The following is a 26,645-nucleotide window of genomic DNA, read 5'->3' as shown; positions in this document are numbered from 1 at the left end:
AACGAGTCAATTCTTTGTATGAGGTGTCCAAAGTACTGGAGCTTCAGATTTAGCATCATTCCTTCCAAAGAAATCCCAGGGTTGATCTCCTTCAGAATGGACTGGTTGGATCTCCTTGCAGTCCAAGGGACCCTCAAGAGTCTTCTCCAACACCACAGTTCAAAAGCATCAATTCTTCAGTGCTCAGCCTTCTTCACAGTCCAACTCTCACATCCATACATGACCACAGGAAAAACCATAGCCTTGACTAGGCAGACCTTAGTCGGTAATGTCTTTGCTTTTGAATATGCTGTCTAGGTTGGTCATAACTTTTCTTCCAAGGAGTAAGCGTCTTTGAATTTCATGGCTGCAGTCATCATCTGCAGCGATTTTGGAGCCCCAAAAAATAAAGTTTGACACTGCTTCCCCATCTATTTCCCATGAAGTGATGGGACCAGATGCCATGATCTTCGTTTTCTGAATGTTGAGCTTTAAGCCAACTTTTTCACTCTCCTCTTTCACTTTCATCAAGAGGCTTTTTAGTTCCTCTTCACTTTCTGCCGTAAGGGTGGTGTCATCTGCATATCTGAGGTTATTGATATTTCTCCCGGCAATCTTGATTCCAGCTTATGATTGTTTACAGCCTCCCAATCGTGAGAGGCATGAAATGTTTTAGACTTACTAAAGGCAGATTCTTTTGGGAAGTTAGAAATTATTAGTATAGTGGGCTGGTTAGGAATTATATTAGTAAAGGGTTTTTCATTTGTTGTGCCAATAATTGCTGCTAATTCCCTGCCCTGGTTGTGACAAGGGTGTCTCAGGTCAAACCTCTCTGCTGGCAGACTAGCTTGTGTGACAGGATTATCCATACTCCTGCCAAGCACATGATTGTTTACTACCTCTCAACCATAAATAGCACAGAGAGTTGGGAGTATTTTGAAAATCTTAATTAGCATAGGGGTTTTTCTCATTGTTGAGTCAATGATTCCCACCAGGCCTCCATATCCTTAGGCACCTGGGAATATATTAATCAATGTATTTGGAATATAGAAAAGGAAATATAGTAGTTTTTGATGTTAGCAATACTAGACTTTTTGAGTTAATGAATTTTCTCTTTTGTGATAGATCACTGTACTTTGTTATAAATCACTGTGTCCTTGCTATGCAAAAATGTAACTTTATCACTATCTTAAGACTAAATAGATCTTAAGGGGAACATTGGTGAAAGGATTTTCATTTGTTGGGCTGATGTTCTGCTGCTAAATCTCCATAGTCCCTGCCCTTATGATGAATATAACTAGCATATAGGAGAAATAAGTATTAACCTTTAAGATTAATCATGTTAACCTTGGGTTAAATAAATTCCTTTCTTGATTGTAACTCACTACACCCTCACCCTACAGGAATGCAACTTTATTTGGAGGGTGGTGCCTGGTTTAAGAAAAAACACCCTTGGAAAAAATAAGTTTTTTGGTTATCAGAAAGAAAGGATCATAAAATGTCAGCAGGCCTCATGGCCAGAAGATGATGTAAAACCCCTAAGACCTTTATTCATACATTTATGTGAAGCACCTGATTTTGACAAGGGTCAGGTCTGTTGACCCCCGAGAGACTCTGTATTCATCCCTATGTGTAACAAAAGGTATATAAGCAAACCTAAAAAATAAAGAAATGGGATCAGTTTCTGGAAAGACTGATTCCCCCATGTCGTTTCTTTCTTGCTCCCCGTTTTTCTGGCTGAATTCCCATCTGGAATGTGGGTACTCACCAAGCCTGCTAATTTTGCCTGAGATTCTAAGATTGGACCGGGGAGGCCTCAGTGCCTCCTCTCCTTCGGGAGAACGGAAAGACGCCTGTGGCCTATGTAGGTGGTGACTGGTATCCCATGTAAACCAAGTTATTCAGCCTCTTTTTCTCTGCTAATTTTCTAATCCCTCTCTATCTATAATTAAATAAGTTTTTTCCTAGGACGCCGATTCTGTCCCCACCTTCGAATTACTGTGGATCCACTGGGGCTGGACCCCGGCAAGTGACTCCAAAAGACAATATATGGGTATTTTCTGGACTGTTCCCTCAATTTTTCCAAAGTTTTTATTTTTCCAAATTAACAGAGGTTACAGAGCAAATTTTTTAAATGAGTATCCTATATCATTATATCAAATAATGTCATACTTTTGTTAATCTCAATAGAGTTTTAGACATGGCTTATTTATCAAGTTGAAGGGAATAATTTTAGGTAGAAAAGTGTTTATGTACATACTTTTACTAATTATATGAAAATATTTTGAAACAATGTGCCATTTACTAGCCAAGAAAGAGTTAACTTATTTACCAAAGAGGCCCAATATAAGAATAGATATGGTGATTTCAGAAGACACTGAATTCTAAATTAAAATCCACTGGTTAAAAACCAAATCCACTGGTGAATATCCACTGGTGAAAATCACTGACTGCCAGGAAACTGATGAGTAATCTCACTATAAAAGAATATGTTACTAAGAGTAGCCTTGGAAAAACGACTGATAAAAAAAAATCTGCCACCCTAAGAAGCATAATGAAAACTGCATGCGGGAGTTCCCTAGTGGTCCAGTGGCCAAGACTCCACACTCCCAATGCAGGGGTGACCCGGGTTTCATGTCTGCTCAGGAAACTAGGTCCCACATGCCACAGCTAAAGATCGTACGTGGCACAGCTAAGCCCTGGTACGCCCAAAAAACAAAAATTTTTTTTTTAAAAAAATAAATGCTAGATAAGAGTTTTAGTTAAACTGCTCTATAATTGCTATACAAAAGGGGAAAACATGGAGGAAAAAAGAGTTCACAAAATACACATCTCTTATAAAACCATGAAGTTGTGTTTAATATCTTTTTTTTTTTTTCTTTTTTACTACAGAGACTATAGCAGATTGTGCTTTCCAAACATGGCCACCACGGCATCTCCCACTCAGCATGCTCTTCTAAGAAACTTGCTACTCCTGCATGAGGAAGTGAAGTCTAACGTTCCTCCCCTTGAATTCAGGGGGAATTTGTGCTCACTGGTAATCAAACAGTATGGTAGAAGGGAAGCCGTGTATGAATTTTGAGACTGGATCATAAAAAGTGATACAGCTTTCACTTGGATTTGAAACAAATGCTCTTGGACCCTTGGGTCACTAAATAAGAAATCAAAGCCACCATACTGTGAGGAAGCCCAAGCAACCCATGGAGACGTCCACTAAATCACTGGGGTTACAAACAAAGCACAAGAGATAGCTTCAAACCCTGAACTTCAAAAGATAAAAGTCAAATAAGACAAATTATGTGGTAAAAATGGGACTAAGCATGCCTCTTATCCTTAAGTCTGCTTCCGCCCACACACAGCAACCAGCCAGCCCAACTGCCAACATTTCAGAGAGGTAACCAATGCTCTGTAAGTCTCCACCATCAAAAGGAACACGGGGAGAAGAATCCCAGAGAGAGGCTAAGAAGCAGGCCATGCTTCAATCAAGCATTCTTCAACTGTGAAGATAAATGCCTTCATTCTGACCTTAACCTCTCAGCATTTCCCAAGAAATTTTCAAGTAAAGCAGTGTTGCAGCATAGCCATTTAATTCATATATATGAACTCCCTGGTAGTTCAGTTGGTAAAGAATATGCCTGCAAAGCAGGAGACCTGGGTTCAATCCCTGAGTGGGGAAGATCCCCTGGAGGAGGAAATGACTACCCACTCCAGTATTCTTGCCTGGAAATCCCAAGGACTAAGCAGTCTGGCAGGCTACAGTCCATGGGGTTGCAAGAGTCAGACACGGCTTGGCGACTAAACCCCCAAGGCCAAAGAGACAGTAAGAGCCAAACATCTCTCTCTCTCTCTCTCTCTCTCTCTCTCTCTCTAACAGGGCCTGTAAGTCATCCTCAAGTACTTAAACTCTATATCCGATCATTCAGCAAATTCTGTTGCCTCTCCTTTCAGGATTAAACTCTTTCTTACCACTTCCACCATTACACTGGGGAAAGCCACCACCATCATTTTTTTTGCTTGGGTTATTTCAACAGCCCCCTGTCTGGTTTCCCTGATTCCAGGGTTCATGATTCTGTCCCCATTAAGTCTATTACCAAGATAGCTGCCAAAGTCATCCTTTTTAAAACTTAAGTCACAAAATCTTGACAACTGGTTCATCTGGATAATATATAGTACAGAAGTTCATTCCATTCTTCTACATTGTTGTATGCCTGAAAATTTCTACAATTTGAAACATGTAAATAAGGTGAGGAATTTGTTGTGAAGTTCCACGATTGTGACTTCTCTGCTGAAAACCCTCCAACAGCCTACATCTCACTAAGCATGGCCTACAAGGCCCCAGATAGTCTGTTCCCCATCTCCTTCTACCCCTCCCCAGCCCCCACCACCTGGCCACCTGCTTCTCTCCAGACCTGCTCCTGCATCACCACCTCCACACCTGCTCTTCCCTAGCCTGGTCCTCATCTCCATGTACTCTAACCTCACCACCCAAATATGCCTACTCAGCAAGGACAATCCTGCCAGTCCTGTTTACAACGGGAATTCCTTCCAACACTCCCCATGCCTCTTCCTTTCCTCCTTTACTTTTTTTTTTATATTGCTTATCACCCTCCACAATAGTATATCATTGATTTTCATCTTGTTCACTGTCTCTTTCTACCAGAATGGGTTTCTAAACCTTGTTTATGTCACAGATGCCTTTGGCAGGATCACGAAGCATTTGTCAAAATATGGCTCGAAGTGATTTAAAACACAGAAAAGAGTATGCATCGGATTTCATAAGAACTTACATTGAAATAAAGGTATCAAGATATTCTTTAAAAACAAATTTGGGATATCCTGTAAGTGGCTCTTTATTCATTAATAAGCTCCAACAACAAGTCTAACTGTTACTTGTTGCTACTGTTACACTGTTACTTAGAGGAACCTGCAATAACTGTGACGTGAACATATAAGGGATTTCCTGAAGGGTGCAAAGTTCCACAGATACTACTACTGTTGTAGTTTGTTGTCTATATTAGAGGAAACACTAAATTCCAGGTAGAGGCTAGTAAACAAAACACGTACTTTTTTCCCCCCTTATCCAGATGCATGAACATCCCTGAACTTTATGTGTCTGTAAATTCAAAGGTTAAGAACTCTGGATCCAGTCATACACTGGCTATGGAGGAATAGAGGGTTCCCTCTATTGCATGTTTCTGTTCATGGCTCTCTTCCTGGAAACTTACTAAAACGCTGCTTGGCATATAGGAGGCTGCCAATATCAAACACCTCAATAACAGCACCAATGCACCCGATGAGTTTCTTCACACTGGATAAGTGTAAGATGGGAGAGGGGAATCTGATGGGGCCTTGCTCACTATGTGGTAGCAGTAACGCTGAGCACGAGGCTGGGGTTGAAAGACTTGTCTTAGGCATATATCATCACCCCACCTCTGACATAAAACCCAAGAAACAGCAGGGTTCTGAGACAGTCATCTTTTAGAGTTAAAACTGTCTGTGCAAGTCTGCAATGTGGTGTCTGTCCCCTCAGATTTTAGGGTAATCTATTGCCCCTGAGAGATTTTTACCTTGTTATAAGTTCATTTTAGAACCTAACTTCTGACTTAGCTTTGCACTGGATGGCTTTCATACCGACCAGTCCTGATTTCTCTCTTTCAGAGATTTCAGGGAATAAGAAGGAAAGGAAAAGAAAAGGAGAAAAAAGAACTAACCATTTGGAAGACCAAATTATTTCTGGGTAGAGAAAGGGCAGGAAAGGCAACATTAAGGGTAATAATTCAGTGATTTTTTTTTTTCATCCCTTTCCTTCAAAAAATTACATAAATCTCCCTTACTGTCAAGCTTTGAAGTATGTAATAAAATCTGAATAGAGTCCCCTAAAACCTGCATGGACAAGGCAGTTGTTGAAAATTTTATTTTTCTACTCACCATGATGTTATCAATACATTAAGTTTTTAAAATTTTGTTTTCAAAGTCTCTTTTGATTTCTGAAACTACTACTAAGAAACTGTTCAAATACATAACAGAGTACACTGCATATGAAGGACATACTATAATTTCAAATTCAAAAGGAAATTTCACACTATAAATTATATTGAAATACAGTAACAGTATAAAGATAACACTAAACTTATCAAAGTAGTTCACGATTTTTATAGGCAATCAAAGGGAAGCAAATGAGTACTGAGTAATACATAAACAGATGAAATTACTACTGCTTTCAAATATATTAGATTCAAATCTTTGATCATATTCAGAATTAAATAGCCAAACATTAGCAATTTTTACCTAAAAGACAGAATCATGACTGTAATCTTTAAAAATACACTGTAAAAGATAATCCTTTATTAATGTTTGAGATAGTAAAAAAAGAAAACTTTCCATAATAGGATAAACACCAAAATATAAATAAGAAACTTTTCTGCCTAATATTAATTTTTCCCATCTGGAGGAGTAAAAATTAGATGATTGTTTTAATTATTCCATTATGCTTTTGGTATCTGTTTACTTGTCAGTTTAATAAAACTCCAGTGACTGCTATTTTCATCAAAAGTATATTTTGGACAGAATCTCACCTGGTCTCTTCATCATCCCAAGCGATCCGCATGCCCTTCCCACCACCGCCTGCTGAGGCCTTGATCATGACAGGGTAGCCTAACAGCAGGGAAGAATGAGACAGCAGTTCAGGCTTCGATCATCTGGATGCATGAACATGACAAGTGACCACATGTTCAGTAACACAGGAGACAATAACTGATTTATTTAAAAGTTCCTTTCTTTAGCATCAGGAAAATAATGCCGGTTAAGGATCTTACATATATTTCATATATGTTTCATATATATTTTTAAATGAGTGTGATCATTTTTAAAAGAAAAAGACCGTGTGTATCAATAAATGCAACATTTTACCCAATAAGAAAACATAACTTGACAGTGGATTCCAAAAATGGAAGTAGATACAGTATTAATTAACCAAAGATATAAAAAACAACTTATATAGTATTAAGGAAACACACACAAATACACGCATTCCTTTTGATTCCCCCAAACTGCTGTTTGCAGGCATAACAAATTAAATTCCTTGTTTTCAAAAGTAATGATTTACAGGTACTTGAGGTATTTTCATCTGCAAAACTATAGGGAACCCCTGCAGTTTTTATCTGCAAGAAAGACATGATGGCTCTGGGAAAAATCAAGCCATGGCTGTTCTATTATGACTGGAGCTGAAGAGGCAGGGCTTGCTGCCATTGTGGAGAAGCTACCAACATATACCATTCAGTCACCAGGGGATGAAATGCCTAGACGTGGGAATATTATAAAAATACAACATCAGGCCCAAAACAGAGGACGCTTCCAGCCAAAGTCTTGTAAGAGAAAAGAATAAAACTGCTGTAATTAAACAGGACTGAGTATTTAGAGTAGTTAAATTTTGACAGCATGAGTCATCTATGATGACTTACCAAGAAAAGCTGCGAAGTCTCTGTGTTTAGAGGGTTTCTGATAATACAGTGGAGATACTCATGTCTGAGACCACTTGTTTGCGATCGTTTGTGAGGAAAGAAGAGGTCAGGGAGGAGCCCTTCAAGGACTCTGCCTGCCCAGGGCAGCTATCAGCACTGCACTCTAGCTATGGGATCTTTGAAGAAAAGGGCAGACAGGGCCAAATGCCACAGACATCTGACCCCTAAACCACAGAACATCACTCTTAACTTCGACTTAGTTAAAAATGTTTCATAATTAATTCAGCTTTGAAAGTTCAGATACTGGTTACACTTATGTGAGATAGATTTATGTGGGACAGCACTATAAAAGCAACACTAGATGCAATAAGAAGAAAGATGAATACACTATTCTCACACAGGGAGCCATATAATCTAGGAAGAAAGAGGCGTAGGACCCCAGATAATTCTCTCAGTGGGAATCATAGCAAAGAGAAAAAGGGATTAAGAAAAGCATATTATATTGGGTTAGCCAAAAAGTTCATTCAGGTTTTTCCATAAGATATGATGGAGAAACCCACCCAAATAAACTTTTTGGCCAACCCAACAGACAGGAGGCTAGCGGTGGTGCCAGCGGTAAAGAACCTGCCCGCCAACACAGGAGATAGAAGGGACACAGGTTCGATCCCTGGGTTGGGAAGATTTCCTGGAGGAGGACACGGCAACCCAGTTCAGTATTCTTGCCTGGGAAATCTCCTGGACAGAGGAGCCTGGCGAGCTAGAGTCCATGGGGTTGCACAGAGTCAGACAAGACAGAAGCAACTTAGCACACAGCTCACAACAGATAGGGCTATTTATATAAGACTATGCAGGACGAGCAGGATATGAACATGTTAGGCAGGAAGAACAGAAACAAAACAGAGGTAGGGAAACATAGGAGAGGTTTAAGGAAGAACTGAAACAATCTGAAGTACAGAGTTTATCTGCAGGATGGAAGAGGAAAGAGAACTGGACACATAAATCAGATGCAAATTACCCTACACACTTCTGCAGTCTACAGATTCTGCTTGAGAGTAACAAGAACATTATTCGCCTTTTAGCACTGCAGCCCCACAATGAATATCATATAAAGGAACTAGATTGAAGTCAGGAAAGAAGAATTAGCTTGTTTTTTTTTTTGTTTTGTTTTTGTTTTTTTTTTTTCAGAGAAAGAAAATTTAATAAAGTTAATGGATTGAATTTTCTCAATTTTAAGGTTTTTCACAATAAATTTTTCTTAAGCCTTTGTTACCTATTACTTGTCCAAATGCTGGGATGAAAAAAGGCTCGTTTTCATAGTTTTCTAAGAAATATTATCCCTAGATGATATCAGAAAATTTAAAACTGTTGATCAATTAATATTATGCTGTTTATGGAAATATGCTTACAGTTTGTACATATACTGCTTAAGAGTCATATTTTCTTATAATAAATTTGTTACTAGTTCATATACAGAATTCAATCTGTAAACACTTTAATGTACCCCCAAAAGTATTATGAATTTTAATTCTTTTGTTCCTAGACATGTTTTGAGAATCACATCAAAGTTTGGCTCTAAAGCTATCTTTGGGATCCATGCCAAAGGAATGCTTTCAGGTGTATCATTAAGGATAAGGTTCTAAGGTAAGACCACCAAATTCTTTTCTAAAATGAAAAAAATATGGGAAGATTCCAGTACAGATGTTAGCAATGTTCCCATTTTTTTTTAATATTTAGCATGTAGTTTAAGTGTGTAGATATTACAGATTTTTATTTGTATGTATCACTGTATTACAATGTGGGAAAATTTTGCAATATTCTTTCAGGCAGTTAGCTTTAAAATAAGGAAACTTCAGCTCTTAGCACAAAGAGCCCTGAGAACAATGCATTCAAACTACAACTAGAAATAATCTAATTGAGAAACTTTAAAATACAAAAACAAATTCTGAAAAAGTTGTAAAAAAAAAAGTTACCAACATTTGAGGCACTACCAGACTACAGTACTTTTAAGAGTTGGAAGGACTTTGTAAAAAGAACAAACATACAAAGCTATGTGTGCATATGCACACATGTTGTGCTATAATGAAAAATTGTATCCCCAAATTTTATAGCCTAAACATTTTATTGCAGCATCTCCTATTAAAGATTTCATGCTCCGGCTGCCGGAGGGTAATAGTTATAAAGCATCCATACAGAATTTTGTACCATAAATGGAAATGGATTCAAGAGCTTGCTGCTGCTTCTGCTAAGTCGCTTCAGTCGTGTCCGACTCTGTGCGACCCCACAGACGGCAGCCCACCAGGCTCCCCCGTCCCTGGGATTCTCCAGGCAAGAACACTGGAGTGGGTTGCCATTTCCTTCTCCAGAATTAGCTTGTTTTTGAGCAGTGAAGAAACAATATCTAAAAATTAGAAATCAGCAGGCCTGAGATATCTTTTTAAAAACAACTTAAGGTCTTTATTAAAGTCATATTCCCCCATAAAACATATTACCAATTCACCATCAAAAACTATTTATCCATGTGAACAGGAAACCACAAGAGGAATGATATCCACATCTCATGTCTCTACTATTTTCCACTCCCGCTGAGGATTAGGAAATGTCCAGTTATTCTGAGTCCAGTATTAATCTCATCTTAGTCATTTACTATGGATCCTGGACTATTTAGGGATTTGTGAGGTTCAAAATAAGATTTGGAAATTTTCCTTGATAGCAAAGAACTAGATGGCAAAACAAGACATGTAAAATCATTTGTCAACAACAAATTATTTTCTGTTAAGTGCTGTCGCTTCAGTCGTGTCTGACTCTTTGCGACCTCATGGACTGTAGCTCCCCGGGCTCCTCTGTCCATGGGATTATCCAGGCAAGAATACTGGCGCGGGTTGCCACGCCCTCCTCCAGGGGATCTTCCCAACCCAGGGACTGAACCCACATCTCTTATGCCTCCTGCATTGACAGGCAAGTTCTTTACCACTGACCCACCAGGGAGTTCCCCTATTTTATGTTCAGAAGAGATGAGACACTGTTAGGCAACGGGGTAATATACAATAAGACAATGGCAACATAGTGCCCCCAAAGGAGGTGATGCAGCAACAGACCTGTGAATACACACAACCCAGAAGAGAAGACTCCTTGACAAGAATTTAAGAAGCCAAATATTAAACAACAGAGAGACAGGAAGAAACTGGTAGAAGGTGGTGACATTACAGCCATGAACTCAATGTAATTTTTGAGCTATAAGTGAAAATAATATAATAGTAAGGTATTCTACTCAAAGTCTTATGCCAAGTAAGTCATTAAATTTCGGACAGCACATATTTTTATGCTGTCATCATGCCATGGAGAAATGAGAACTAGCCATTTGAAAAGGAGAGAAAAAAATATTCCACATAGATGATATTAAGTAATATCAAAAAGCACAGTCTGTCATCCCCACTTTCTTATTGTGCCTGTGACTCTAATTAGGGTAAGTTATGGGATGCCAGGAACTGGAAGAAAAAGGAAAAAAAAAACCATTCAGTCAAAAGTTGGCATTCCTGGGAAAGTCAAAAGTGATCAAGTTGATGGCTTGGAACCCCTCACTTTTTCCAGCCTGGGTATGAAATATCCACTAATGTTCTCTCACATTGTTTAACCCATTAGAGCACTTATTCCTCTGTTCAACTTTTGTCTAGAACACATTTCTTTAAATTTATCATCTTTAGCTGACTAATGTTTGAAACGGAACAACCTTCCTTATCAGTTCAGTTCAGTTCAGTCACTCAGTCATGTCCGACTCTTTGCAACCCCATGAATCACAGCACCCCAGGCCTCCTTGTCCATCACCAACTCCTGGAGCTCACTCAGACTCACGTCCATCGAGTTAGTGATGCCGTCCAGTCATCTCATCCTCTGTCGTCCCCTTCTCCTCCTGCCCCCAATCCCTCCCAGGATCAGAGTCTTTTCCAATGAGGCAACTCTTCGCATGAGGTGGCCAAAGTACTGGAGTTTCAGTTTTAGCATCATTCCTTCCAATGAAATGCCAGGGCTGATCTCCTTCATAATGGACTGGTTGGATCTCCTTGCAGTCCAAGGGACCCTCAAGAGTCTTCTCCAACACCACAGTTCAAAAGCATCAATTCTTCGGCTTTCTTCCTTCTTCACAGTCCAAATCTCACATTCATACACGACCACTGGAAAAACCATAGCTTTGACTAGACGGACCTTAGTCAGCAAAGTAATGTCTCTGGTTTTGAATATGCTATCTAGGTTGGTCATAACTTTCCTTCCAAGGAGTAAGCGTCTTTTAATTTCATGGCTGCAGTCACCACCTGCAGTAATTTTGGAGCCCCAAAAAATAAAGTTTGACACTGTTTCTACAGTTTCCCCATCTATTTCCCATGAAGTGATGGGACCAGATGCCATGATCTTCGTTTTCTGAATGTTGAGCTTTAAGCCAACTTTTTCACTCTCCTCTTTCACTTTCATCAACAGGCTTTTTAGTTCCTCTTCACTTTCTGCCATAAGGGTGGTATCATCTGCATATCTGAGGTTATTGATATTTCTCCTGGCAATCTTGATTCCAGCTTGTGTTTCTTCCAGTCCAGCGTTTCTCATGATGTACTCTGCATAGAAGTTAAATAAGCAGGGTGACAATATACAGCCTTGATGTACTCCTTTTCCTATTTGGAACCAGTCTGTTGTTCGATGTCCAGTTCTAACGGTTGCTTCCTGACCTGCATACAGATTTCTTAAGAGGCAGGTCAGGTGGTCTGGTATTCCCATCTCTTTCAGAATTTTCCACAGTTTACTGTGATCCACACAGTCAAAGGCTTTGGCACAGTCAATAAAGCAAAAATAGATGTTTTTCTGGAACTCTCTTGCTTTTTTTCCCCATGATCCAGTGGATGTTGTCAATTTGATCTCAAAATAAAATTCTCCAAGGTTTTTAAAACAAGACGAAGCTCCTGGTATGGTAAGATTGCTTTAAAAAAAAAAAAACAACCCTCAGGTCCTAGTGCTGTTGGCAAGTTTTTCCCCACCTTTACCATCCTTTCACTGGACGTCTGCCTGGGACTCTAAGTAAGGCTGACTGACTGGGCTTCCCTGGTGGCTCAGCGATAGAGAATCCACCTGCCAACTCAAGAGACACAAGAGCTGCAGGTCTGATCACTGGAAAAATCCCCTGGAGAAGGAAATGGCAACCCACTCCAGTATTCTTGCCTGGAGAGGTCCATGTAGCCCTGGAGGGCTACAGTTCACAGGGTCGCAAGAGAGTCAGACATGACTTGGCAACTAAACCACCACTAGAGGAGAGCTGTAACCCAGACTCAACTGAGAGAAAGGTCTAGCCTTGTATTAGAGGTAGAGTCAGTACAATGTGTAAACAGAATGTGGATGAAGGGAGCCTCTAGGGCTTGGTGCTTTCCCACTCAGTTACGAATCCCAAGTCTGACTGCATTTCTTGGCCAACACACTATGTTGAGCTACACAAGAGACACAGTATATAATCCAGCCCCCTTTAAGCAAAACCTGCCCCTATACACAGTGGCATAATCTGATACTGTAAAGGTTGGTGAAATGACTTCTTCATGATGTAAATATCATGAGTCATATAATGAAGAATTTTATATAGTTTTTCACCTACAGCTTCTTTAATAAAAAATTCATAGACTGTAATGACTGATAGAGAAAGAAATGTAAAAAGAAAGGAAAAGTGAAATATTTCTAGAGAAATGTCCAATTCCTAATTTGGTGGTGCTAACCAGAATCTCCTAACAGAGCTCCCTATTAATACAGTTGTTCCCATCAAACTATAAAGAGGTCAGCAAAATTCTTTAATATATACATATGATCACTTCTCTCTCCTACCTAAAATGGTAAGGATTTACATCGACGAGTAAGCCATACATGTAAGAACCGTGCATGCTAAGTCACTTCAGTCATGTCCAACTCTTCCTAGGATCAGGAACAAGGCAAGGATGTCCTTTCTTACCCCTCCTATTCAACATCTTACTATACGTCCCAGCTTATGCAATAAGACAAGTAAAAGGTAAACAAATTGAGAAGGAAGAAATGTCATTAGCAGGAAATAAGATCATCTATGAAGAAAATCTCAAAGAATCAAGAACCACAACCACCACCACCAAAAAAAACCCAAAAAAAAAAAACCTTCTAAGACTAATGTAATTACAAGTTGAATTGCATTCCCACATACCAGCAATGGAAACACTTGAAGTTAGAAACAATACCATTTACATTAGTACCCCAAAGAATAAAACACTTAGGCATAAATCTACAAAATATGTATAGTATCTATATGCAGAAAACTACAAAGTTCTGATGAATGAAATTAAGGAAGATCTAACTAAATAAACAGTGGAAACAGCATCAGACTTTATTTTTAGGGGCTCCAAAATCACTGCAGATGGTGACTGCAGCCATGAAATTAAAAGACGCTTACTTCTTGGAAGAAAAGTGATGACCAACCTAGATAGCATATTGAAAAGCAGAGACATTACCTTGCCAACAAAGGTCCGTCTAGTCAAGGCTATGGTTTTTCCTGTGCTCATGTATGGATGTGAGAGTTGGACTGTGAAGAAAGCTGAGCGCCAAAGAATTGATGCTTTTGAACTGTGGTGTTGGAGACGACTCCTGAGAGTCCCTTGGACTGCAAGGAGATCCAACCAGTCCATTATGAAGGATATCAGTCCTGGGTGTTCTTTGGAGGGAATGATGCTAAAGCTGAAGCTCCAGTACTTTGGCCACCTCATCGAAGAGTTGACTCATTGGAAAAGACTCTGATGCTGGGAGAGATTGGGGGCAGGAGGAGAAGGGGACGACACAGGATGAGATGACTGGATGGCATCACCAATTCGATGGACATGAGTCTGAGTGAACTCCGGGAATTGGTGATGGACAAGGAAGCCTGGCGTGCTGCAATTCATGGGGTCGCAAAGAGTTGGACACGACTGAGCGACTGAACTGAACTGAAGTGAACTAAATAAATAGAGAAAAATTCCACATGCCTGAACTCAATATTGTTGAGATACCAATTCTCCCTAAATTGATCTATAGATTCAAAGCAATATCAACCAAAACTCCATTAAGCTATTTTGTATATATCAACAAACTGATTTTAACATTTATATACAAAAGTAAGAGACCTATAATGGCCAACACAGTATTAAAAGAGGACAACAAATTCAAAAGACTGACATTACCCAACTTTAAGGCTTACTATAAAGCTACAGTAATAAAATCACCAAGATATTGGTAAAAGAATAGTCAAATCAATCAATGGACTAGCATGGAAAGCATGGGAAAAAAACTCACACAAACACAGTGAATGATCTTTGACAAGAAAGCAAAAGCAACTCAATAGAGAAAAGATAATCACTTCCAACAAATGTTGCTAGAACAACTGGAAATCCGTGGGCAAAAAGTGAATCTAGACAAAGTCCTTCACGTTTCACAAAAGTTAACCCTAAGTGGATTGCAGACCTAACTATATAATACTAAACAATAAAATGTCTAGAAGATAAATAAGAGAAAAGTTAAGTGACCTTTGGTTTGGCAAACATTAATGAATAGTGATTGAGCATGTGAAAATATGCTCGACAGTATTAAGGAAATAGAAATTAAAATCACAATGAAATATAACTACATATCCATCAGAATGACAAAAACTAGAAAGACAAGTATTCACAGGGATGAAGTAAGCAGCTAACTAGAACTCCTGAAACACTGCTGGTGGAAGTGTAAAATGAAGGAAGCAATGTTTTTTTAAAAGAACAGAAATAAAATCTATACCTTAATTGTAGTGACAGGTACTAAAATTCTCTAACCTATACACTTAGAATAGTTAAGATTTCGTTCTTCATAAAGCATTTCTGCATGAAAATCATTTTTATGAAGGAGCCGGACAAAAAGAACAGACTGCCTACAAAGGAGTAACAAAAATGAGACTGACAAGTCTCTCTTCAACAGCTGCAGAGCACCATACAGTACAAATGTCCCAGCTCGATGCTAACAGAAAACTACTACCAACCTCGCCCTGCATCCACCCCAAAGCCATCTGTTAACAAAGAACGTGAATCAGTTCAGTTCAGTCGCTCAGTCGTGTCCGACTCTGCAGCCCCATGAATCGCAGCACACCAGGCCTCCTTGTCCATCAGCAACTCCCAGAGTTCACTCAGACTCACGCCCATTGAGTCCATGATGCCATCCAGCCATCTCATCCTCGGTCGTCCCCTTCTCCTCCTGCCCCCAATCCCTCCCAGCATCAGAGTCTTTTCCAATGAGTCAACTCTTCACATCAGGTGGCCAAAGTACTGGAGTTTCAGCTTCAGCATCAGTCCTTCCAATGAACACCCAGGACTGATCTCCTTTAGGATGGACTGGTTGGATCTCCTTGCAGTCCAAGGGACTCTCAAGAGTCTTCTCCAACACCACAGTTCAAAAGCATCAATTCTTCGGTGCTCAGCTTTCTTCACAGTCCAACTCTCACATCCATACATGACCACCGGAAAAGCCAATGTGAATAGTCCCATCTAAACAAAAACTGAGTTAACTACCTGTAGAAACTCTAAGGGGTAAATTCCAGGAAAAACAGAAATAATCCCATTTGTAAAGTCAGGGATGGAAGAAGGAACAATGAACAAAGAAAATAAATATCTGAGTAAAGGTACATAAATATTAGCTATTTATAGCCCAGTAATAATCCCTAATTAGTGGGGTAAACAATTAAGGAAATAGAATACAAGAAAGCATATAAGGAGGAAATCTTTGGTAGGAGAGAAAACTGTAGATTGAATTTTAAAGTAAGTAAACATTTTAAAAAGTTTAGGATACTGAGGAATACCTGAAGAACTGTCTCCAAATTCAAATTTCTACAGTAAACCCTGAAATAGAAATAAGCATAAAATTTCTATCACAGTGGAAAGGAGTGGGGGGGGGGAATGGAATAAAGAAGAGAAATTTTAAAGGCAATCGTTATCAAAGGGAAGTCATGAAAGGAGAGAAAGCAGAATCCAAGAAGTGGAACAAAATGAAAAAGAAGATAATATAAATAAATCAGAAAGCAGTCAACACAATAAATGTACATCAACTGAAATCTATGGTTAAAAGACAATGCCAGTCTTGAATAGAAAAAGAAAAACATCAGTATATACACTTACAAGAGAGATACCTCAATCAATAGACTACTGGCTGACTGGAAAAAAAAAAAAAAAAAAGAACATAAGAAAACACCGAAATAACCTGGTTTAGTCATAACAATACTGATAAAATGAAATTAGAAAGCAAACTCAGAAAAAGCCATACATTTTGATTAGAAGTAAAATTAGCCAAGAAGACACATTACACTGCTATATTACCCATTAACTTCCTGGCAAGCAAGAAAACGTCACTAATCCACTCTCTCAAAAACTGATCAAATAGCCAAAAACATCACTAGAAATAGACAGACTTGACCTATTGGTCATCTATAAAACATGGCCTACAATAATGTGAAAATACACACTGTTCAGGTACACATGGAAGATATATTCAAAGTGATTTACTCCTTGGCCATAAAGCAATTCTCATCAAATTAGAAAGTTTCTAAATAAGAAAGATGATATTCACTGATCAGAAAGCAATTAACTTAGAAATATAACAAAAAGTTGAAACTGTTGATGTATTCCTTAATAACCTGATTCAAAAATCATAACAGAACTCTGAAAATACTCAGAAATGAACAACTGTGGAAAATACATATTAAAATTATGAAACAGAGCTCTGTCCATCTCACCACTTTAGGACATTCCTCCAGCTGCTGGAAGTATCATCAACCAAAAGTTGACTTATCCTCAGCTTGTATTACTCCTTCCAAGGGGCAGCCTGCACCCAAGGCTTAGTTAACACAGGTGTATAACAGTTCAATCTTATTGCCTCAATTTGAGACAGCTATTTAATATAAAAGATCAGCCAATACTGGGCTTTCCTGATAGCTCAGTTGGTAAAGAATCCACTTACAATGCAGGAGACCTGGGTTTGGTCCATGGGTTGGGAAGGTCCCCTGCAGAAGGGAAAGGCTACCCACTCCAGTATTTTGGCCTGGAGAATTCCATGGACTGTATAGTCCATGGGGTTGCAGAGAGTCACGACTGAACGACTTTCACTTTTCAATACGCAGGACTCTCTGCAGTAAGAGCTAAGGCCGTTGCTGAGTCTGAGTCTCAACTCAATTCAAATCCCCCTTCAGTCCACAATTTCTTTCACTCCCTCATGTGCACTGGTCCCAAGAATATTCCCCAATAAAATTCCAGGGTCTGCTTTAAGACAGGTATCCAGTCTATGACAGAGGAGCCATCTGGAAGGCTATTATAGTGACCTAGGCAAAAGATGACACTAGCTTGAACAAATGGAACCACAGGATAAATGGAGAAAAGGGGATGAATTCAAGATTTAGGACATGATGACGATGATACACAAATTGCAAAACCAAACAATGCAATATAGTCGTGAATGCTGAATTACAGAGAACTGCTGATCAAAATCGAGACCCCTCTACTTCCTGCCTCCATGATCCGTGCCACTGTGGCTGGTAGAACCTCCATCAGCCTCATTCCCGGACAAGGCTGGCATAGAACAGAACTCCAACGCACCCCACAGTCTTACCAAAGGGAAGTGAACATGGAGGATGAGGAAAATCTTTGCTGTTTAAGGTTACAGGGCAGGGGCAATAAAAAGGTGTAACACTACAGCTCTGATAAATGAATAACAGTTGCACAGACTCAAATAAGAATTACCACATTACTCAGTTTTCCAAGGAAATAATTCAAGATTTACTAGGCAATTTGGCTGCCATGCAACACTTGGCTACACTAAAAAGCTCCTACTGTGAAGACAAATAAGGAGATAGTTCAAACAATTTGGAAAAATAAATTCCATCATCAATGTGTTTCCCATATTGTTATTTGGTCATAATTTTCCACTTTTTTGTTGTTGCCTTTTAATTACAAGTTATAGTTACATCAGTCATTATCAATTTAGTATTGGTATATCTTCAGAATAGCACACTTCAGACTGAAGTGATACATATTTATATTTCTCTAGGGCCTATAATTATCCAGTAATTAGAACATAAACATATATGTGTTGCAGTCCAACTATGAATTATTCATATCTGTACTACTACTGCAGATGAACAAAATCTCTAAAAAAGGTACCTAGAGGTGATCTTTATTATCACTGAGCTTTTGCCACTGGAAAATGAAAAAGTGTAAAGTGGACACAGGACATTTTGCCTTTCCTAAGATGGCTATGCACACATGAACACACGGATATCTATACAAATACACTGAGTCTAAATAAGAATGAATCGGTAGTATACACATAAAGATTTAATCAAGCTATGTTATAAGAAAGTAAACCAGTATATAATAGTACTTGTTTAAATATGGCAAAGAGAGGCAATTAGTTTTTGGTTTTTTTTTTCCCTTGGGAAAACTGATCTGGGCTACCTTTCCTCTACTCAGGCAAATAAAAAATACTAGATCCCTAACTCTGATTCAGGGATCAGAAATAAAGCATGGTTCAGTGTCTAGACTGCAGCAGAATGAGCTGACAGAAAGTTTCCAAACAAAACCCAAGGACTTAATGTCTTCACATTAGTGTCTGAACATTATGTAGAGTCTTTTGCAATAGACTGATAGAAAAAAGAAAAGGGATGCAAGAACGAACAACAATAAAACAACAAGAGAGACACTGAGGACAAATATAGCATGGCGAAATGCAGAGGGAGAACCTGTGAGATAATGCTGGAACCCAACGGGCGTATATTGGAGCAACGAAGGAAAATGTAAGGACCCAACTGACGAAGAAAAGAGAGAACGGATGCAGAACACGGACCACCACTGCAACCTCAAATGACCACAGGACTTCAATAACACGAAAACTGCAAAATAAAACCCTCATTCTTTCATACTTTATGAGAATGAGAATGACACTATTTTCTTCAACATAATTTTTCCTGAGGCATTTCTTAGGAAATCTCCTAATTACATAAATGAATATTAAATCTCTCTTCTACTGAGGACCAAATTGGAAAATGAATCAACAGGATGTTAAGATTGGGAAAAAGATACAAATTGCAATATTTTTTCAAATGCTTCCTTGACATGTCTTTAACCACAAAGTCATACACAACATGTGACGTTTTCTAAGCAGCATGAAAGAAAGAAAAGATTTGAGGGCTTAGCTAAGTATTTCTATCCTTCGTTAGCACGAACAATTTGTTCTTCTACATTAAAAAAACAAGAGCAACTTTTCTAAACGTTATACCATGCCAAAAGGAAAATTAGCCAAAGGAAAGGAAAAAATAGCCAGGGCAGAGAAGAAAACAATATAGTTCCTACATACGTATCAGAGACAGGAGCCAAGGTGGTAGGAAGACTAATATCAAGAAGAAATTTATGGGAGAGCCTAACCTGCAGAGAACGTAAGATATAACATCATAGGTTAGTGTGAAGCCAAGAAGGTTCATTCAAAGACTCTCACACATTTGCATCTTAAAACTTCCATTAGTCCTGCCTAATGAATCCAACCACAGCCTAAATGGATTGACGTGCTCTAGTCATTAACAATCACATACTAAGTTTACTTAAATAAACCTACCTTTTTTTTTTCTTTTTAGTTATCTGTTAGCTGAGAGTTTATCCTGGCTTACTTAATATTGCTACTCTTCCCAGATAGCTCCACTACAAACTTGGAAATGAAGGGGGGGAAATGAGAAAAAATATTGTCAAATCATGATTTATAAACACTGTGAAAAAAAAAAAACAACTTTAAAATGTGGGTCTACTTACTTCATTTCCATAAATAGACATCTCTATTTGGATTCACTCACTGAATAACCATTCACTGAATACAAACTTATGTGATGATCACTGTCTTAAGTACTAGAAATCTTCCACATTGTAGGCGGATTCTTTACCATCTGAGCCACCAGGGAAGCCCAAGAATACTGGAGTGGGCAGCCTATCCCTTCTCCAGCAGATCTTGCTGACCCAGGAATCGAACTGGGGACTCCTGCATTGCAGGCGGATGTTTACCAGCTGGGCTACCAAGCAAGCCATTAGAAACCAGAAATACAAACTAACCCCTGGTCAATTTTACTATAAAGTACTAAGCAAATGACCATAAACCAATCATTTTCAAAGAAAGAATTTACTTAATGCGGAGAAAATCCCACACTATTTTTAGAGAAGAGCAATCTATCAAGGTAATTGAGTACAAGAGACAGGAGAGTATTTCCATATCAAACTAAATCCTGGGATTCTGCAGGGAAAGGGACAAACTTTATGAGATACTGTTCCAGCTTGATACTATTTTCTCTTTTCCATCTCTTTAAAACTCAGTTCTTTATATCTCAATCATTCACTCTTCCATTTAACAAGATAATTACTTGAGACAAATATGTACACTTTTACTATTGGGTAGAGTGTCCTATATACGTCTATAAAGTTTCATTGGTTTAAACTGTTACAATCTTTACTTCTTTACTGATCCTCTCTATGGATGCTCTTACTCATTATTTAAACTGTACTACTGAAGTCCCCAACTATTATTGTATAACTATCTATTTCTCTTTCCAAGACTGTCAATACTAACTTTATATATTTTCAGTATCAGCTGTTTGGTGCATATATGTTTATAACAGTCAATACACAGTGTCTTTTATCTCTTTTGACAGTTTTAGACTTTAAAGTCTATTTTGTCCGACAGACAAAATATGTTTTAGAATAGCCACCCCAGTTCTCTTTTGATTACTATTTGCATGGGATATTTATTTCTACTCTTTTGCTTTCAATCTATCTCTGTGTCTAGAACTAAACTGAGTTTCTTAGAGACAGCATATAGTTGGATGTGTTTTTATCCATTCTGCCAATATCTGCCACAGTGAGATATCATTTCACACACACTAGGATGGCCATAATATTAAAAAAAAAAAAAAACCGGAAAATAACAAGTATTGGCAATGATGGGAAGAAACTGGAAACCTCATACAGTGCTGGTAGGAATGTAAGATGATTCAGCCACTGGGGAAAACAGATTGGCAGTTCCTCAGAAAGTTAACCATAGAATTACCATGTAAACCAGCAGTTCCACAACTAGGTATATACCAAGATAGTTGAAAACATATACACAAACATGCATAGGTATGCACATTCACGGCAGCACTATCTACAACAGTCAGTATATGGAAACAACCCAAAGGTCCATCTGCGGCTAAACGAATAAATAAAATGTACTATAAACACACAATGGAATACTTTTGGGCTTCCCTGGTGGCTTAGCTGGCAATGAATCTACCTGCAATGCAGGAAACCCCAGTTTGATTCCTGGGTGGGGAAGATCCCCTGAAGAAGGGAACGGCTACCCACGCCAGTATTCTGGAACAGGAGGGAATATTATTTGGTCATAGAAAGAATGAAGTACCAATATACGTATAGAGGAACTTTAAAAATATAATGCTAAGTGAACACAGAAGGTCATATGTTTTATGATTCCATTTATATGAAATATCCAGAATAGATAAATCCACTGAAACAGAAAGCAAATTGGTGATTGCCAAGGGCTGGAATATAGGGAGTGACTGTTACTGGATAGCTGGGGAGGAAATGGCAACACACTCCAGCATTCTTCCCTAGAGAATCCCATGGACAGAGGAGCCTGGTGGGCTATAGTCCATGGGGTTAAAAAAGAGTCGGACGTGACTGAGCACATGCCCTCATGCACACACACACACAGGAATGAATACAGAGTTTCTTTTGGGGGTACTGAAAATGTTCTGGCATTAGAGTGGTAGGTGGTGGTGGTGTTCACTCACTTAGTCATGTCTGGCTCTTTGAGACCCCATGAACAGAAACACGTCGGGCCTGCCTGTCCTTCATCATCTCTCGGTCCTTGCTCAAACTCATATCCATCAAGTCAGTGATGCCATACAACCATCTTGTCCTTGGTCATCACCTTCTCCTCCTGTGTTCAATCTTCCCAAGCCTCAGGGTCTTCTCTGATGAGTCGGCTCTTCATATCAGGTGGCCAAAGTATTGGAGCTTCAGCTTCAGTCCTTCCAGTGAATATTCAGCACTGATTTCCTTGAGGATGGACTGGTTGGATCTCCTTGCAGTCCAAGGGACTCTCAAGAGTCTTCTCCAACACCACAGTTCAAAAGCATCAATTCTTCAATGCTCAGCCTTCTTTATGGTCCAGCACTCACATCCATACATGACTACAGGAAAAACCACAGCTTTGACTAGATGGACCTTTGTGGGCAAAGCAATGTCTCTGCTATTTAATAAGCTGTCTAAGTTTGTCACAGCTTTTATTCCAAGGAGCAAGTGTTTTAATTTCATGCCTGCACTCACCATCTGCAGTGACTTTGGACCCAAGAAAATCAAGTCTCTTACTGTTTCCCCATCTATTTGCCATGAACTGATGGGACTGGATGCTGGATATTAGTTCTCTGAACGTTGAGTTTTAGGCCAGCTTTTCACTCTCCTTTTTCACCTTCATCAAGAGGCTCTTTGGTTCCTCTTCAGTGGTGAAGATTCACTAATTCTCTGAAAATACTAAAAACCACTGGACTATACACGTTGAAAGGCTGGATTTTATACTATCTAAATTTTATCCCAATTTTTACAAATCTAATATTTACTATTTGAGGAATCAGTGAATTAAAATGGACTGGAATGGGTGAATTTAACTCAGATGACCATTATATCTACTACTGTGGGCAAGAATCCCTTTCAAGAAATGGAGTAGCCATCATAGTCAACAAGAGTCCAAAATGCAGCACCTGGATGCAATCTCAAAAATGACAGAATGATCTCTTCGTTTCCAAGGCAAACCATTCAATATCACGGTAATCCAAGTCTATGTCCCAACCAGTAATGCTGAAGAAGCTGAAGCTAAACAGTTCTATGAAGACCTACAAGATCTTCTAGAACTAATACTCAAAAAAGATGTCCTCTTCATTATAGGGGACTGGAATGCAAAAGTAGAAAGTCAAGAAATACCTGGAGTAACAGGCAAGTTTGGTCTTGGAGTACAGAATGAAGCAGGGCAAAGGCTAATAGTGCTTTGCCAAGAGAATGCACTGGTCATAGCAAACACCCTCTTCCAACAACACAAGAGAAGACACTACATGTGGACATCATCAGACGGTCAATACGGAAATCAGACTGATTATATTCTTTGCAGCCAAAGATGGAGAAGTTCTATACAGGCAGAAAAACAAGACAGGGAGCTGACTGTGGCTCAGATCATGAACTCCTTATTGACAAATTCAGACTTAAATTGAAGAAAGTAGGGAAAACTACTAGACCATTCAGGTATGACTTTAATCAAACCCCTTACGATTATACAGTGAAAGTGACAAATAGACTCAAGGGATTAGATATGATAGAGTGCCTGATGAACTACGGACGGAGGTTCATGACACTATACAGGAGACAGGGATCAAGATCATCCCCAAGAAAAACAAATGCCAAAGAGCAAAATGGCTGTCTGAGGAGGCCTTACAGATAGCTATGAAAAGAAGAGAAGCAAAAAGCAAAGGAGAAAAGGAAAGATATAAGCATCTGTATGCAGAATGCCAAAGAATACCAAGGAGAGATAAGAAAGCTTTCCTCAGTGATCAGTGCAAAGAAACAGAGGAAAACAATAGAATCAGAGAGACTAGAGATCTCTTCAAGAAAATCAGAGATACCAAGGGAATATTTCATGCAAAGATAGGCACAATAAAGGATAGAAATGGTACAGACCTAACAGAAGCAGAAGATATTAAGAGGTGGCAAGAACACACAGAAAGAAAGAAAGAAAATGAAGTCGCTCAGTCATGTCTGACTCTTTGCGACCCCATGGACTATAGCCTACCAGTCTTCTCCGTCCATGGGATTCTCCAGGCAAGAATACTGGAGTGGGTTACCATTTCGTTCTCCAGGGGATACACAGAAGAACTATACAAAAAAGATCTTCATGACCCAAATAATCATGATGGTGTGATCACTCACCTAGAGCCAGACATCATGGAACGTGAAGTGAAGTAGGCCTTAGGAAGCATCACTACGAACAAAGCTGGTGGACGTGATGGAATTTCAGTTGAGCTCTTCCAAATCCTAAAAGATGACGCTGTGAAAGTGTTGCACTCAATATGTCAGCAAATTTGGAAAACTCAGCAGTGGCGACAGGACTGGAAAAGGTCAGTTTTCATTCCAATCCCAAAGAAAGGCAACGCCAAAGAATGCTCAAACTGCGGCACAACTGCACTCATCTCACACGCTAGTAAAGTAATGCTCAAAATTCTCCAAGCCAGGCTTCAACAGTACGTGAACCGCGAACTTCCAGATGTTCAAGCTGGATTTAGAAAAGGCAGAGGAACCAGAGATCAAAATGCCAACATCCGCTGGATCATATAAAAAGGAAGAGAATTCCAGAAAAACATCTACTTCTGCTTTATTCACTATGCCAAAGTCTTTGACTGTGTGGATCACCACAAACTATGGAAAACTCTTAAAAGAGATGGGAATACCAGACCACCTGACCGGCCTCTTGAGACATCTGTATGCGATCAGGAAGCAACAGTTAGAACTGGACATGGAACAACAGACTGGTTCCAAACCAGGAAAGGAGTACATCAAGGCAGTATACTGTCACCCTGCTTCTTTAACTTCTATGCAGAGTACATCATGAGAAACGCTGGGCTGGAGGAAGCACAAGCTGGAATCAAGATTGCCGGGAGAAATATCAATAACCTCAGATATGCAGATGACACTACCCTTATGACAGAAAGCAAAGAAGAACTAACGAACCTCTTGTTGAAAGTGAAAGAGGATAGTAATAAGTTGGCTTAAAGCTCAACATTCAGAAAACAAAGATCATGGCATCTGGTCCCATCACCTCATGGCAAATAGATGGGGAAACTGTGGAAACAGTGACAGACTTTATTTTGGGGGCTCCAAAATCACCGCAGATGGTGACTGCAGCCATGAAATTAAAAGGCGCTTACCCCTTGGAAGAAAAGTGATGATCAACCTAGACAGCATATTGAAAAGCAGAGACATTACTTTGCCAACAAAGGTCCGTCTAGTCAAGGCTATGGTTTTGCTAGTAGTCACATGTGGATGTGAGAGTTGGACTTTAAAGAAAGCTGAGCACTGAAGAATTGATGTTTTTGTTTTTGTTTTTTTTTTTTTGAATTGATGTTTTTGAACTGTGGTGTTGGAGAAGACTCTTGAGAGACCCTTGGACTGCAAGGAGATCCAACCAGTCCATCTTAAAGGAAATCAGTCCTGAATACTCATTGGAAGGACTGATGCTAAAGTTGAAACTCCAATACTTTGGCCACCTGATGCAAAGAACTGACTCATTTGAAAAGACCCTGATGCTGGAAAGATTGAGCACAGGAGGAGAAGGGGACGACAGAGGATGAGATGGCTGGATGGCATCACCGACTGAATGGACATGGGTTTGAGTAAACTCCAGGAGTTCGTGATGGACAGGGAGATCTGGCATGCTGTAGTCCACTGGGTCGCAAAGAGTTGGACATGACTGAGCGACTGAACAGAATATTTGGTATAAAAATTGAGAACAGGTTGTCTCTAAACCTGGTTGTGGGGGGAGTAAGGACCAAGCACTGAGTATGAAGGAACTTTCTAGGGTGACAGTAATGTTCAACATCTTGGTGGTGTTTGGGGTATGCATATATCAAAATCAACAAATACACACTTCGTATATGTTCACGTTAACTGTATATAAAGTTTGCCTTAAAAGAACCAAATTGTAATACAAATACTGAATTAAGTTAATGACATGTGTACTCCAGTATTTGGCCACCTCATGCAAAGAGTTGACTCACTGGAAAAGACTCTGGTGCTGGGAGGGATTGGGGGCAGGAGGAGAAGGGGATGATCGAGGATGAGATGGTTGGATGGCATCACGGACTCGATGGATGGACATGAGTCTGAGTGAACTCCGGGAGATGGTGATGAACAGGGAGGCCTGGCGTGCTGCGATTCATGGGGTCGCAAAGAGTCGGACACGACTGAGCGACTGAACTGAACTGAACTGAACTCAAGTATTTAGTAGGATGCATACTGGTATTTGCAATGTACTATGAAATATACCAAAATTTAAATAGTTTAACAAATAAGCAATAAAGCAAATTTAGCAAAAGATTAATAA

General features: G+C 39.3%; 1 protein-coding gene across 2 annotated transcripts in view; it reads right to left on the bottom strand.

Moving 5' to 3' along the window:
• Positions 1 to 26,645, bottom strand: part of PCCA (propionyl-CoA carboxylase subunit alpha) — a 378,551-nt gene that overhangs the window by 218,110 nt on the left and 133,796 nt on the right. For both annotated transcript variants that reach the window (XM_015098256.3, XM_060394658.1), the window contains exon 9: positions 6,555 to 6,633. In XM_015098256.3, coding sequence (XP_014953742.2) covers positions 6,555 to 6,633 — 79 coding nt within the window. The remainder of the gene's footprint in view (positions 1 to 6,554; positions 6,634 to 26,645) is intronic.

The sequence above is a fragment of the Ovis aries genome, chromosome 10, assembly GCF_016772045.2.
Source record: "Ovis aries strain OAR_USU_Benz2616 breed Rambouillet chromosome 10, ARS-UI_Ramb_v3.0, whole genome shotgun sequence".
In the NCBI taxonomy this organism is placed as follows: Eukaryota; Metazoa; Chordata; class Mammalia; order Artiodactyla; family Bovidae; genus Ovis; species Ovis aries.
This window is presented reverse-complemented; position numbering and strand designations above follow the sequence as displayed.